The sequence below is a fragment of the Thamnophis sirtalis genome, unplaced genomic scaffold, assembly GCF_051295495.1.
Source record: "Thamnophis sirtalis isolate CommonGarterSnake01/CBP01778 unplaced genomic scaffold, rThaSir2_p1.2 scaffold_11, whole genome shotgun sequence".
Lineage (NCBI taxonomy): Eukaryota > Metazoa > Chordata > Lepidosauria > Squamata > Natricidae > Thamnophis > Thamnophis sirtalis.
The window spans coordinates 61,856,024-61,870,922 of NW_028261391.1; the positions used below are offsets into that span (position 1 = coordinate 61,856,024).

At 38.4% G+C, this 14,899-nt stretch overlaps 1 protein-coding gene across 4 annotated transcripts in view; it reads right to left on the reverse strand.

Moving 5' to 3' along the window:
- ATE1 (arginyltransferase 1) overlaps window positions 1-14,899 on the reverse strand; it is a 78,991-nt gene that overhangs the window by 48,933 nt on the left and 15,159 nt on the right. For 2 of the 4 annotated variants that reach the window (XM_087725915.1, XM_087725913.1), the window contains exons 7-8: window positions 13,701-13,829; window positions 2,944-2,976 (exon numbers count right to left, since the gene is read on the reverse strand). In XM_087725915.1, coding sequence (XP_087582041.1) covers window positions 2,944-2,976; window positions 13,701-13,829 — 162 coding nt within the window. Of the gene's footprint in view, window positions 1-2,943; window positions 2,977-8,851; window positions 8,981-13,700; window positions 13,830-14,899 lie in introns of all 4 variants that reach the window. The other 2 variants (XM_087725916.1, XM_087725914.1) reach the window with 2 other exon arrangements.

Consider the following 14,899-nt stretch of genomic DNA (forward strand, 5'->3'; position numbering starts at 1 on the left):
GACAGAACCCGAAGGTCCTCTGCAAAATTACACTCCATTTCTGCCCCCAAAGATTCTTACCAATAAAGTAATAAAAAAGACTGTGCCATCCGAATATATGTATATATTCTTATAAACAGTTGCAAGTTAAATCATTCTAATATGCAGATACAATGAAATCCCCTAAATGTTCCCTTTTTATAAATATAAGATACGTTTCCTACTAATATTTGTATTTGTATTTGTATTTAGTTTATTTGTATGCCGCCCTTCTCCAGGAGGGACTCAGGGCGGCGAACAACTCAGGGGGGAAAGGGGACATAAACACAGTACACATGATTAAAATACACGAAAATCACACAGCCATACAGTCGAGAGGGGAGGGGAACTCATCAACCCCAGGCCTGCCGGCACAGCCAGGTTTTGATGGCTTTCCGGAAGGCCTGGAGAGGGGTGAGGGTCTGGATCTCCGTGGGGAGTTCATTCCAAAGGGCCAGAGCTGCTACAGAGAAGGCCCTCCCCCGGGTAGTAGCCAGATGGCATTGGCTGGTGGACGGAACCCGAAGGAGGCCGACCCTGTGAGATCTAACGGGTCTTTGGGAGGTAATTGGCAGCAGGCAGTCTCTCAAGTACCCAGGTCCAATACCATGAGGGGCTTTATAAGTTATAAGTGTTTGTGTGTGTGTCTACAAGAAATCTCACCACAACCCTAAGAATTCTCATATCGCATTACCTTGTAAATTCATTCCACCATCATTTATCACATATAGCCATCTGTACCAATTATTCCACAGCAATAAATCCTGGGAAGGATTAAATTGCTAATCACTAACTGATGTAACCTATTCAGTTTTATCTGAAAAAATAATTAAAGATCTTGAGGCTTTAAGCAGCTCAGTTTATTCACAAAATTAGCCACTCATGGTTGTATAAGAATGTTATGTAGATAAAATCAGCAAAAGATTGGCCATCAATTGAACCTGTTTAGGGTAAATTGTAGAGATCAGAAAGACTAAACTTGAACAAGAAGACAAATACTATGGGTATGTCTGTGTCTGTTTTGTGTATGTGTGTATCTAAGACCTGGGATAGGCCAATGTTGTGGTTTGAGGGTGTAAATGCATTGTCCCAGGATGTTAAGTTGTTCCAAATAAAGCTGTTTTTTCCAATTAACTGATGGTGACTTTGTCAATGTCAATGATGCTCTCTGTGTGTTTGGGATTGCATCCATGGTGCCTATTAATACTCTTTTTGCTTTAAATCAAAATTGCTTAAAGTTAGCTTAGCAAGAAGAAGCTAAGATCAATGTAGAGATGTTATTAATTTATTTATTTATTTTTCTCATTAGATTTTAGACTGTGATTGTTAAAAATCTATACCGTGTACGGGTTCTGGGAAGTCGGGGGGGGGAGGAGGTGGGGGGTTGGGGGAGGGTGGGGGGAGGGAGGGATATATCTTACACAATGTGTTAGATCTCAATGCAATGTGACTTCACATGTGTACTGTTTTTCTTTAATTCTTTTTTAAAAAAATAGGATAAGCCAAGTACATCAATATATAGTGGAAATACACCAAGGAGAGGAGGAGTAGGGAAGAAGAAAGATGGGTAGAGAGGGATGGGAGAGAGGGTGGGGGGAAAGGCGAAAAGGAAGGGGGGGAGCGGATCTGGAGAGAGGAGTGGTAGAGGGCGAGGGGAAGTAGGGTAGAGGGGGATGATGGAGGGAAGATAGAAAGTTGGAAGGTGGGTGAAGAAAGAGGTGTATGAAGAATGGAAGAGGTATATTGGGCTTTTATTTTCTGGGGCATTGTTGACAAGAGGAATTGATGCAATTATTGTTTAATACTGTATGGTGTATACATGTGAGTGTATGAAAATGAAAATAAATATACTAAATCCTAAAAAAAATAAATACTCTTTTTGCTTTATTTTGCCACTGTCATTCTACTTAAATTTACAGATTTTGTGATTTTCTCCAGTTCTTTCCCTTCTCTTTTACTGTCTCCAAGTATTGCAATGTCCACTATCCAGACTTTTTTGTCTTTCTTCACACCAACTATTAAGTCTGGAGTGTTATGTAGTAGTAGGTGCTTATCTGTTTGAATGCTACTTTGGTTTCTACATTTGTATCTCTTTGGTTTGGTCCCATCAATTCTTGCTTCAGGCATATGTTATTTCTTGCAGATCTTCCAATATACCATGGTTACTTTGTCATCCTGCTGCATTATCTTATGATTATATCGAATTGTATCTCCAAGTAGATACAATTTATTGAACATGCATTGATCAGATCCCTCAGTCAGAGGAATTTGCAGAGTCTGATAATATCACAGTACAAGCTTCACTTTTTATGTATGTGTATGTGATTTCAAGATATAAATGCAAAGGGGGCTAAATTCATATTGCACCAATGGAATACTCATTTTGACATTCCCTCACTTACACATGCCATAGAATTCTGTTTACAGTTCCTAGTAATCATCTATATCACCTATTGTCCAAAAAAATAATAATTGTTGCTTTACTTTGAAGTCAGATTAACATATCACTAGCCTGTATTTGTAAACTGCCCAGAATCCTTTGGCACTAAGATGGATGACATATAAATTAAATAGACAGATATCAATATTTTAGTTAAAATATGTGCTTAATAGATCTCCGCATATGAAAATCTATTAAGTAACAAAAAGCTCATCAACGGTTTACAGATAGATAAAAATATCAAGCTGCACGTCAACCTTAAGTAATGTATTCATAAAATAAACAAAAATATAAAACTCATCAATCCTTTTCAATTGAAACTCAAAGAATTAAATCAACAATAACAAAAATAATTCAATGCTAAATTAGTGGAACTGAGAACATTTTCTGTATTATAAATATAGTAGCAAACTTTAGATACTGAAAAGAAACTGTATGTTGTATTTAAATAATACAAAGATATAGTGTTAAAAGTAATTTCATACCTCAAGTGGTGAATCACAGAGAAATCGCGTAAACTGTATTTGATGTATTTTTCAAAAGTTCAGATCACCAGAAGTCAGATCCAGCATAAAACAATGAAACACACAGAGTAAAATAAGTTAATATTATTTGCTATGCATTATTATGCAGCATTATTGAAAAGAGTAACTTAATGCCTAGTGCTTTTCTATTATTAACAGGTTGAATTGATGGAATAAATCAACAATTTACTTCAAGTCTTGTATCAATACAGAGAATAGCAATAATAGAGACAGTTTCTGTCTTAATATTAATAGGAAGAGTTACTTGTTGAAATGGACAGCTGTATAAATAAATAAATATTTTTGCAAATTTAGGTCTTGAAAATCTATAACTGTTATCATGTCGCCTGCCTGTGTGATTCATGTATAATGAAGTAGATTATATTTTAGTTTTTTACTTTAACAAATGCATCAAAACATTCAAGTGGCTTTTATTTCATGCAGTGGCTAGAACATTTTAAGATACTAATATTACAAATTTAAAACTTTAGGGCAGGGGTGTCAAACTCAAGGCCCGGGGGCAGAATCCGGCCTGAGGGGTGCTTAGATCTGGCCCATGGGGCCGCCCTGGAAACAGCACAGGGCTGGCCTGGGGTACTTCTGCTAGTGAAAATGGAGCTGAAGAGGGGCGTGGGTGGCCCTTCTGAGCTCTGTTTTTGCTGGCAGAGGGTTTCAGGAGACTGTCGCAGCCGAAAACACAGCTTGGGAGCTTGTTTTCACTGGCCGAGCATTTGGCCCGCCACAGGCGCCCCACGAACAAATAGCATCATGCTAGCCATGCCCACCGTGACCACACCCACCATGACCACACCCAACCCAACCCTCTGAGGTCAAACACAACCTGGATGCAGCCCTCAATGAAATCGAGTCTGACACCCCTGCAATCAGATGAACAGGCTAGGGTCATATAAAACCTATAAGGGCTATTGTCAATATAGGATATTTATTTAGATATGCTATATGAAATGATGTGCCAGCTTCTATTAAAGTCCAGTGATGTTGAAGATGCACTTTAATATTTTGCTTGGAAGACCCAAGTTTTGTATGTTATGGATAGGCATTGACTTACAATCACAATAGAACCTGGGATTTCAATCATAATTTGTAACATGCCCTTCCCCCACTCTTTTAATAGATTATTGCTCTTTTAAAATATTTTTTATGATCCACAAACCAGTCACATGATGAAAGAACACTGCAATCAGTCATAAATGCAAGCTAGTTACCCAACACATGATCACATGACCGTGGGATGGGGCAGTTGTAACTTTCAGATGGAACAAACCGGTAAGTAGCGCTTTAAAAGTCCACGTAACTGAACAGCTGTTAAACAACTGGTCGTACGTCGAGGACTAATTAAAATACCCTTTCCTTGATCTCAATAGCTTATTGATCCTGCTTTCCTCGTTTTTATTTTATTTATTTGTATCACACCTTTATTACTTTTACAAATAAGGTGGTGAACATATCTAACATACTTTTTCCTCCTCCTTTTTCCCCTCAACAACAGTCCTGTGAGGTGGGTTGGGCTGAAGGAGAGTGACTCCTTCTACCAGATGGCTTTCATGCTTAAGGGGGAATTTGAACTCAGTCTCCTGCTTTCTAACCTGGTGCCTTAATCACTAGGCCAAAGTGGCTCTCTACACAGATGCAATGTAAGACAGAAGCAATATAACCCATTTTTTTTAAAGGATAATGTTTCAAATTTAACTTGAATACAGAAATAGTTCTGAAGAACGTATATGAACACAAAGAAAACAAAGTTGCATTTACAGATATATTCCTTCAGCAAAATATTCTAAGAGCAGCCATGTGCATTCATGAAGACTAGGATATAGCCAGAGGTGGGTTTCTACCAGTTCGCACCTATTCGGTAGAACCGGTTCATCAAATCTACCGAACCGGTTAGAAGAGGTTCCACCAGTGGACCCGGAAAGCAGGCCACACCTACAGAAGAGGTTCCAAAATTTTTTGAAACCCACCACTGGTCCTTGGATATGATTATTCTACACTATCATGCTCCTATTTATAAAACTCAGTGCCTCTGTGAAAGGTAAGGATGACTACTGCATTTGTGGTGCAATCAGAACATTGCGTGTGTTGAAGTTGTTTTAACGCAAACCAAAGATGCCTTTTAAAAAACAAGTTTACATCCTATTCTTATGCATGCCAGTGCTGTGTGTGAGGTAATTTAAGGTGGTTCTGACAAGTGTCGTCGGCATCTTCATATCCGGTCACATGGGCGGCAAGCCACTCCCATCCGGTCACATGGGCGGCAAACCACTCCCACAAAGGAGGCCACACCCACAGAGTAGGTTCGAACAATTTTTGAAACCCACCACTGGATATAGCATACAGTAATTTTAAAAAATTCTGTTTGTATGTGTGTGTATATATTGTTATAACAAAACAATGTCCAATTCAAATGTCGGATAAATTGATAGTGATGTATCTTTACAGAAAAGGTTTTTTTTTTTAAAATCTGGAAAATCCCATTTGTTTATTCAGTTTTATTTATGGCAGTACTGTGAGCAGAAAGCAGAAATCACATCAAGCCGAGGTAAAAAACTGTTCATCCTACAGAAATTGTAACTAGGTAAGCAAAAAAAGACTAGCTGTAAACTTCATGATACAAAACAGACAAAAGAAATGGGAGAAAAAAAATCAAAGGAAACCTAACTATGCAGATGACTACTTCCCCACCCCGCAGATATGCTAAAAGACAAATACAAACAGGGCCAAAAGTATTGGTGTCACTCCGCTTTTTCTGAAAGAATCCCAACTGACATGAAATAAGTTGAAACTGACACAAGTGCATGGCATCCACCATTCTTTATTGCACTGCAAGACAGATTTTAAAGAATCGAATCCTCCCATGAACAATACAGATAGCCCCCAATTTACAACAGTTCATTTAGCGACCGTTCAAAATTACAACGCCACTGAAAAAGTGACATGATCATTTCTCACAGTTACCACCTTTGTAGCAAACCATGATCATGTGATCAAAATTCAGATGCCTGGCAACTGGTTCATACTTATGACTGTTGCTGTATCCTGGGGTCATGTGATCGATCACCTTTCCTGACCTTCTGCCAAGCAAAGTCAATGTGAAATTATTATTAACTTATCAATGTGCTAGTCGTCACTTATAAAGCCCTTCATGGTATTGGACCTGGGTACTTGAGAGACCGCCTGCTGCCAATTACCTCCCAAAGACCCATTAGATCACACAGAGCAGGCCTCCTCTGGGTTCCGTCTACCAGCCAATGTCATCTGGCTACTACCCGGGGGAGGGCCTTCTCTGTGGCGGCTCCGGCCCTTTGGAACGAACTCCCCGCAGAGATTCGAACCCTCACCTCTCTCCAGGCCTTCCGAAAAGCCGTTAAAACCTGGCTGTGTCGGCAGGCCTGGGGTCGATGAGTTCCCTTCCCCTCTCGAATCGTGTGGCTGTTGGTTGTTTTTAAATGCCCTGTATTTTTGTAGTTTTTGTGTTTTTTCCCTTCCCCTCCTTGGGTTTGTGCGCCGCCCTGAGTCCCGCCGGGAATAGGGCGGCATATAAATAAAATGAAACTCGAAACTCAATTGCAGTAGTTCACTTAACAATTGGGGCAAGAAAAAAACGAACTAATAAAAACAGGGCAAAAGTCACTTAACTCATGTCTTACTTAACAACAGAAATCTTGGTCTCAATTGTGGTTGTAAATCAAGGATTACCTGTATTTTTTTTTCTGATGCCATTTTTTATTTTTATTCAACCCAAAGAAAGTATAATTAATCCACAAAAGAACAGTAAATATTTACAATCCATTTAGCAATTAAAGGAAAGGCTTCTATAAACTTAAATCAGTCCTGAAGACAATGAAACAATGTAATATTCACTTATTCACAACCAAGCTGTTCCAAAGACTGAATAAATTGAAACTATTTATAAACCTTAGAAGAAAATTATTGGTTTCATTATTCTAATTATACTCCTGAATTTGAAAGTAGTTAAGTAGCTTGCTGAAATCTATTCAGATCTGAGAAATAGTCTATTGTAATAGGAACTGCCTGTTTGGCTTTTATTTAAACTTGCTAATTCCTTAATTATACATAAGATCAATTGGAAAATATAGTGTAATTAAATACTATTTTTTTTCCATTGGAAATATTTTTGACACTGCAGGACCTTCCAAAATTTTAATGCTAGATTTCTATTGCTCAAGAAATGTTACCACATTATATACTGTAAATATATATTCAAGATTATACAGTATAGTCTATCCTATAAGACTATTTTCACTATTTATTATTAAGATAACTATATGAAAGCTATAACATCTAATCACTGTTCTGTGGTTCTTGAGAGCACACAATTTTTTTAATACTATGATTAGATCCGTCTCCTAAAAAGAGATCCCTTAACTACAACTACTTATCTAAGTAACTTAATTGATTTTGTGTTATCATTATATCTTATATACTATCATTAACCTGCTATGAATCTAGCAGAATCAAAGCATAGTAAATAAATATCAGGACCAATTGCTAATAGTTCACAAGAAAAGCATGTTTTAAACTGCAGATTTGTTTCAGATATTTATGCCCTAAGGGAGAAGGGGGGGAAAATATGTTCTTATGCCCAACTATTTTCTTTTCCTTTACGTTCCATTTCCCTTTTTAAACACTCAACTGTATGTTGGGGGGGTGGGGTAGAGTAACGAAGAAAGGAAAAGACTATTCATAACCAGTTCAGTCACACTGGTGCAGCATTTTAGGCAGATAATATTTTTCAGGTCTTTAAATAAATTTCCTTCCAAAACAAATATTTGGCTAAGCTCAAGGTAAGGAGCTTGTCCAGTTTTGCAGTGGAAACTGAGCTACGTAGTATTTTTTTTCCCCTATAAACTTGTCATTATGAAATATACCAAAAGTAGTGGTGAAAATGCTTGCTCCATTAAGTAAGTATTGCAATAAAATAGTTTGCTGTGGCTATTTAATAGAACTACCCACCAACTTATGATCATGTATGGAAATGTTTTCTAACTGGTGCAATTGCCGTTTGATTTGCTTTGGTTACCTGGAGATGTAAACTGATTCTTCAGAAGACTTGGAACAGCATAAAGGGTCTTAATAACCAGGACCATTATAGAAGCTATGCATGGTGAGCCCGAAATAGTAACACTATATTATCAGGTGCAGTTAAAGAAGACATAAAATTATTTTAAGGTTTAAAAAAAAAATCTGTGATCAGATACAAGTGTTCAGCACACTTAATTGGCTCAAGCAGGAGCCCACTTTTAATCCCATATTAAAAGTCTCATTAAGAAACAGCACTACAATATAGGCAATATGGATACTAAATATATTCTGTTTATATGCACCAGCAAAAGCTTTGTCTGAAGATGGAATTGCAAACAGTCGTAGCAAATCGTATTCTTTAATAAGCATTTGGGCTTTCTGGGAATGAACGTGGTTGGTTGTGTTAGAACTTTCAGTTGACTTGACAGAATGAAGCCAAAAACATTTAAAATTAAGGCCATACTGTCCAGCTGCAGGAGAATATCTTTATTATTATTTATTAAATTTATACGACACCTTATTGCCTAGAACTCTGGGTTTCCCTGTCAATCTTCCATCCAGGTGTTAACCAAAATATTTCTGATTAGCTCCAACAAGATAGGACTGATATGGTTACTCTTGGAAGCTCTATGGACTCTTCCCTATATCAGGATTTATCTGGGCTTCTGTTTTTACGTTTAAACGAGATTGGGAAAAACATTGCTTTGAAAGATTAGATCAATCTGAATGACTGGGAAAAAAGTCCATTCATGTTTATTTATAACATTAATAATATGGACAAAAAAATGCATGCAAAAAACTGTACCTGGTCCTCGTCACATTCAAGAGGGGTGTCCTTGTGTATGGTCATCTGATACTTGGCAAATAAACTGGCCGACTGAGTAAAAGATGAACTGAACTGTGGATCCTCAAAAGAAACTGGTACTAACCTCACCTTCAGAGCAAGGGAAAATACAATATTTTATATAATTTTTTTCCTAATACTCCTGAAGGGTAGGCCAGGCTATCATCTCCTCAGATCCTTTCAAAGCCTCTGCCAAGGAGACATACAAGAAACTCCTATCAACCACAAACCCCTCCACCACCACCATTTTACATGCTAACATGTTTCTACATGGTGAGGGCCTTCTCTGTGGCTGCTCCGACCCTCTGGAACGAACTCCCCGTGGAGATTCGTACCCTCTCCACCCTCCAGGCCTTCCGCATAGCCCTTAAAACCTGGCTGTTCCGACAGGCCTGGGGCTAAAGACTCGCTGCCCCACTTCGAATGATATGATTGTTGTGTGTTTTTAACTATGTATGGTTTTATGTTTATTGTAACTTTGTTTGTTTTTTCCCTCCCTTTGAGTTGTGAGCCGCCCTGAGTCCCTTTCAGGGAAAAGGGCGGCATACAAATAAAATTAAAATCTAAAATCTAAATCTACCATGTTACTAGTCTATGCCCAGGCTCCACAGGACAGGCAGCATACAAATATCTGTGTAAATATAAATAAATACTACACAGAAACGATAAAATACAATTTGTACATAGAGGAAACTGTAAAATTTTGTGGCATTTCATAATCTACACTTCTGAGGAAGCCAAGAGTTTTAGTTTTTGAAGTTAACTTTGATACTTCCATTTTCAAGTTGTGATCTGAATTCACTCTGGTCAGTATTGTCTACCTGCCTCAATGAATGGTAAATACGTTCTAAGGAAAATCACACACAGAGCAACATCTAACAAAGGCTACTTTCTCCATGAATTGATTCTCCCTTTAAGGACTCTGTTACTATTGAGATACTGAGGTTATCTGGATTTTTTCCAACAATCAAAGCTGCTATCATAAAAAATTTCTGAAAGATTTTTTTTTCTTTTTCCAAAAGAAAACGAATGTTTCAATTTTAATTGAGTAGAAAATACATAATCATTATTTCTTAATTTGTAGAGCTGTAGAATATGAACAAACTATAAGCAAAAATATGAAATGTAACTGGGGCAGCAGCCCAAATCCTAATTATCAGAGCCAATTTCTAGTAATTTCTGAAGCTCTGCCATTATTCCATTCATGTGCCAAAATAAGAGCTGATAATGAATGCTCTTAATGCCAAAGGAGTTATCCATAATCTGTGACACATCTTTAATAACCAGTCATTCTAGCAGACCCTCCCTTATCACACAATTAACACAATACCAATCATTACCTTAAAAGGGTTTTAATTCAGCTAACATTAAAAAGCACTAAATAATTCCAAATAATTTCCACACGCTATAAACTGGTCACTTTTTAAAAACATTTTTTTTTGTCTACTGAATTTATATATTCTACCACATGAAAGAAGTCAGCGTAATGTAGGATGAAAATGGGATGAGAACTGAGAAGTGATGGCAAAAAGACTGAAAGTTTTACTAGGAAGAAGAAACAGTGAAAGAATGAAAGGAACACAATAATGAATGGCATTATGGGCAAACCAGCATCATTTAGTACCAGGAGGATTCTTAAGAATGAATGCAGGTAGTCCTCAATTTATGACAATAATATCAGAATTTCCATTGCTAATCAAGGGGATTGTTAACTGAGTCGCGCTTGATTTTTACAGCCCTTTTTGTAATGTTTATAAAGCATATCACTGCAATTGCCAACATCCAAATTTTGATCATGCGACCATGGAGATGCTGCGTTAAGTGTAAGAATGATCGTAAGTCACTTTTACAGTGCCCTTGTTAATTTTGACTGGTCACTAAAGGAATGGTTGTAAGTCAGGGACAACAGGTACTGAATACTAACTATAGTTCAGAAGGCAGCTGCGCGGGTGATAGTGGGTGTGCTGAGGTACAACCACGTTACACCTATCCTCCGTGAGCTGCACTGGCTACCTATTGGTCTCGGGACTCAATTCAAGGTGTTGGTTATCACCTTTAACGCCCTACATGGCTTAGGGCCAGGATACCTTCGAGACCGCCTGCTGACACATACCTCCCAGCGACCAGTAAGATCCCATAGACTGGGCCTCCTTCAGGTGCCGTTGGCCAAACAATGTCGGCTGGCGGGCCCTCGGAGGAGACCCTTCTCGGTGGCTGCTCCGACTCTTTGAAACCAGCTCCCCCCGGAAATCTGGACCATACCCGCTCTGATGGCCTTCAGGAAAGCCGTAAAAACTTGGCTGTTCCGGCAGGCCTGGGACTGTTGACCTCACTGTTGAGGTCCGCCCCCGACTAGAATGAATTTATGAGGGATGACTGTTGTTTTAAATTGTATGTTTTTTATTTTATTTTTGTAAGCCGCCCGGAGTCCTTTGGGATTGGGTGGCATATAAGAGCTTTAAATAAATAAATTAAATAAATAAATAGATACTAAACTTTGCCTGGCTTAATTTAAGAAACATTTACAGCACCCGCAAAAAAACTAACAAAATAGCATTTGAAGGAAAAATCAAATGCAGGCAAGCAGAAAAATCAAGCGTGTACCAACTGCACCTTTTTCTAGGTGAGAAGGTTCTCCTAATAATCACTCACATCTCAGTCACCTCTCAGATGGACTAATCCAATGCATTCTACACAAGGCTGCCCTTGAATACCTAGAACAGTGTTTCTCAACCTTGGCAACTTGAAGATGTCCAGACTTCAACTCCCAGAATTCCCCAGCCAGCATTAGCTGGCTGGGGAATTCTGGGAGTTGAAGTCCGGACATCTTCAAGTTGCCAAGGTTGAGAAACACTGACCTAGAAGCTGCAGTTGGTTCAAAATGCAGCAGTGTCGACAGTTATAGATGCTGCTCCATAAATTACATTATTTCCCGCATCTTTCTGAGTCAAATTCAACATCCTGGTGATCCATAAAGTTCTCCATGACATGGGGACAGGTTGTACGCAGGATTTTCTCTTCTCGATCATGGCAGAAGAGGTACGCTATGAAAGAGTGCAACCTGGTAGGATCCAGGAAGAAACCTTTTCCTTTCACAGCACTTGTCCTGGAGATTGGATTGTCCACAACTCGTTTAATCTTTCACACGTCGTGGGCTTGAACTTGGGGTCAGAATGTTTGCTGGAGCCCGTAAATTAGTTTTATTGAAATATTTGGACAGGCAGTCCTCGGCTTATAACCACAATTGAGCCCAACATTTCTGTTGTTAAGTGAGACATTTGTTAATCGGGCTTTGCCCCCATTTCACAACCTTTCTTGACACAGTTGTTTAAGCGAATCACTCCAGTTGTTGATTTAATAACACGGTTGTTAAGTGAATCAGGCTTCCCCGTTGATTTCGCTTGCAAAGGGGGATCCTCTTGGGACACAGCAACGGTCATAAATAGGAACCCATTGCCAGGCATCAGAAGTTTGATCATATGGGGATGCTACAAAGCGCCGAGGTGGCGCGGTGGTTAAATGCAGCACTGCAGGCTACTTCAGCTGACTGCTATCTGCAGTTCGGCGGTTCAAATCTCACCGGCTCAGGGTTGACTCAGCCTTCCATCCTTCCGAGGTGGGTAAAATGAGGACCCGGATTGTTGTTGGGGGCAATATGCTGACTCTGTAAACCGCTTAGAGAGGGCTGAAAGCCCCATGAAGAGGTATATAAGTCTAACTGCTATTGTTATTGCTATTGCTACAAAGGTCGTAAGTATGAAAAATGGTCATGTTGCTTTTTTCAGTGCCGTTGTAATTCTGAACGGTCACTAAATGAATATTATAAGTCTAGACTACCTGTATTGTATTTGTATTACAAGAGCCGAGGTGGCGCAGTGGTTAAATGCAGCACTGCAGGCTACTGCTAGATCAGCAGTTCAGTGGTTCAAATCTCACCGGCTCAAGGTTGACTCAGCCTTCCATCCTTCCGAGGTGGGTAAATTGAGGACCCAGATTGTTGGGGGCAATATGCTGACTCTCTGTAAACCGCTTAGAGAGGGCTGAAAGCCCTATGAAGCGGTATATAAGTCTACTGCTATTGCTATTGCTATTAGTGGTTGGATATGCTGCATTTTTGTGAGAGCGTTTTTTGCTGTGTTTTGAATTGTTGCTAGCCACTCAGAGTCAGTTCTTTGAGATAGATAAGTAAGAAAAGAAAAGAAAAGAAAAGGAACAATAATATTTCAGACTTTCCTTCCCCACTTTGTCTAATGATTTCCTTATCCATCTCATTCCACTGTGAAATCTACTTTATGAATAGGACCTTCAGCACAAGTTTAATCCAAGGAAACTTTCCAATGGTTGCATTCTGCATTAATATTGTTAAAATATAATTCCAGCTCACAGTAATGACATAAATACTCTCTGGACCAGTGTTTCTCAACCTTAGCAACTTGAAGACGTCCGGACTTCAACTCCCAGAATTCCCCAGCCAGCGTTCGCTGGCTGGGGAATTCTGGGAGTTGAAGTCCAGACATCTTCAAGTTGCTAAGGTTGAGAAACACTGGTCTAGACAATCTTATATTTCCCCGTTTAGAAAATCTACAGTGTACTATACTTAAGCATTGCTAATATTTATGACAAATTAATTACTGCTTCTCTTTTTATATTTTGTGTATTTTGTGGCACTCCTGAGTTTGAAAGGATGCTTGTGTTTTCTGGATATTCAGTTTAGTATAATTGAGATAGTTTTCATAGTTTCTACGATTAAGATACTTTTAAAAAATAGCTTTTGGTTTTCAGAGTAGACTAAAACAGTACACTGCCTGACCTGGCTGGCGGTTGGTTTACCAGGAGGGTCCTTGTGAATAATCATCTGGTAACGCTTATAAACCTGGTAAGACTCCTGAAATGTGGCTTTGAACTGGGAACTTTGTGGAGATGATCGCATCAGCCTCACCTTCCAAAGAATTAAAGACAATTGTTGCAATAATATACATCAGAAATCTAAATGCTTGAAAACAATACAGATAATATTTAAATAATAATTCTTCATGTTTTTCACCCAACGTTGTGCAGATATTTTTCACAAAGAGAACATTTAGCTTTTCTTTTGTTTTCACCATTCAAAGCACAAGTTCCAACCACATTGCCCTTCATTTCAATATTTTCAAAAGATTATAAGCAAAATCTGATTTGAAGCAGTCATGTGATGTTCAAATGTAAAGTAAATGTAACATAGGTTCATGCATACATACATTCACACACTCATATTACCGTTAGTTTGGACTTTGGTGGTCAATTAACATTTACATGCTATTTTGAAACAAAAGATTTTTTTTTAGGTTTTCTTAAATCTAATTGTACATTATATTTGTGATGATTTATTTTAAGGATACCTAGTCAACTTTGAATGTATTAAAATACAATATCGGTGAATTTCTTAACATGTTTAATCTGAAGTGTCACCAAGTTCAGTGGTAAGTAAACATAAATTTGCTTAGGTCCGCATTAGCGAATTCAGGGGTCTCAAACTCCCCACCCGTGGGCCAAATGCGTCATGCGCTGGCCATGCCCAGTTTAGCGAAGGGGAAAAAAGTCCCGATGTGACAAGAGTGTGACACTCCTGAGCTAATTCATGTGCTTAGGTTTGTGTTATCCTAGAAGCTCAAAAAAACCACCATGCTTGGAATCAGCTATTCCTAAAACAAATTTTATTTATTTATATATTTATATATTTATATAAATAGCTTGAAATAGATCTATACTAGTCTCCCTTTATTTATTTATCAGCACAAATAAAATAAAAAAACACAAATATAACAAAGGCAACAGTAAAAATATTGGGTTTCTGTCGTGATGGACTCTTGTGACGAGCCGAAGGACAGATGATGGAAGCAGTTAGCTTCCTCCCATAATTGGGGCTTACCAGGGGTTGTAAAAATCTAATAGATGTGTATATATATACATACATACATACATACATACATACATACATACATACATACATATATATATATTAGTTATATT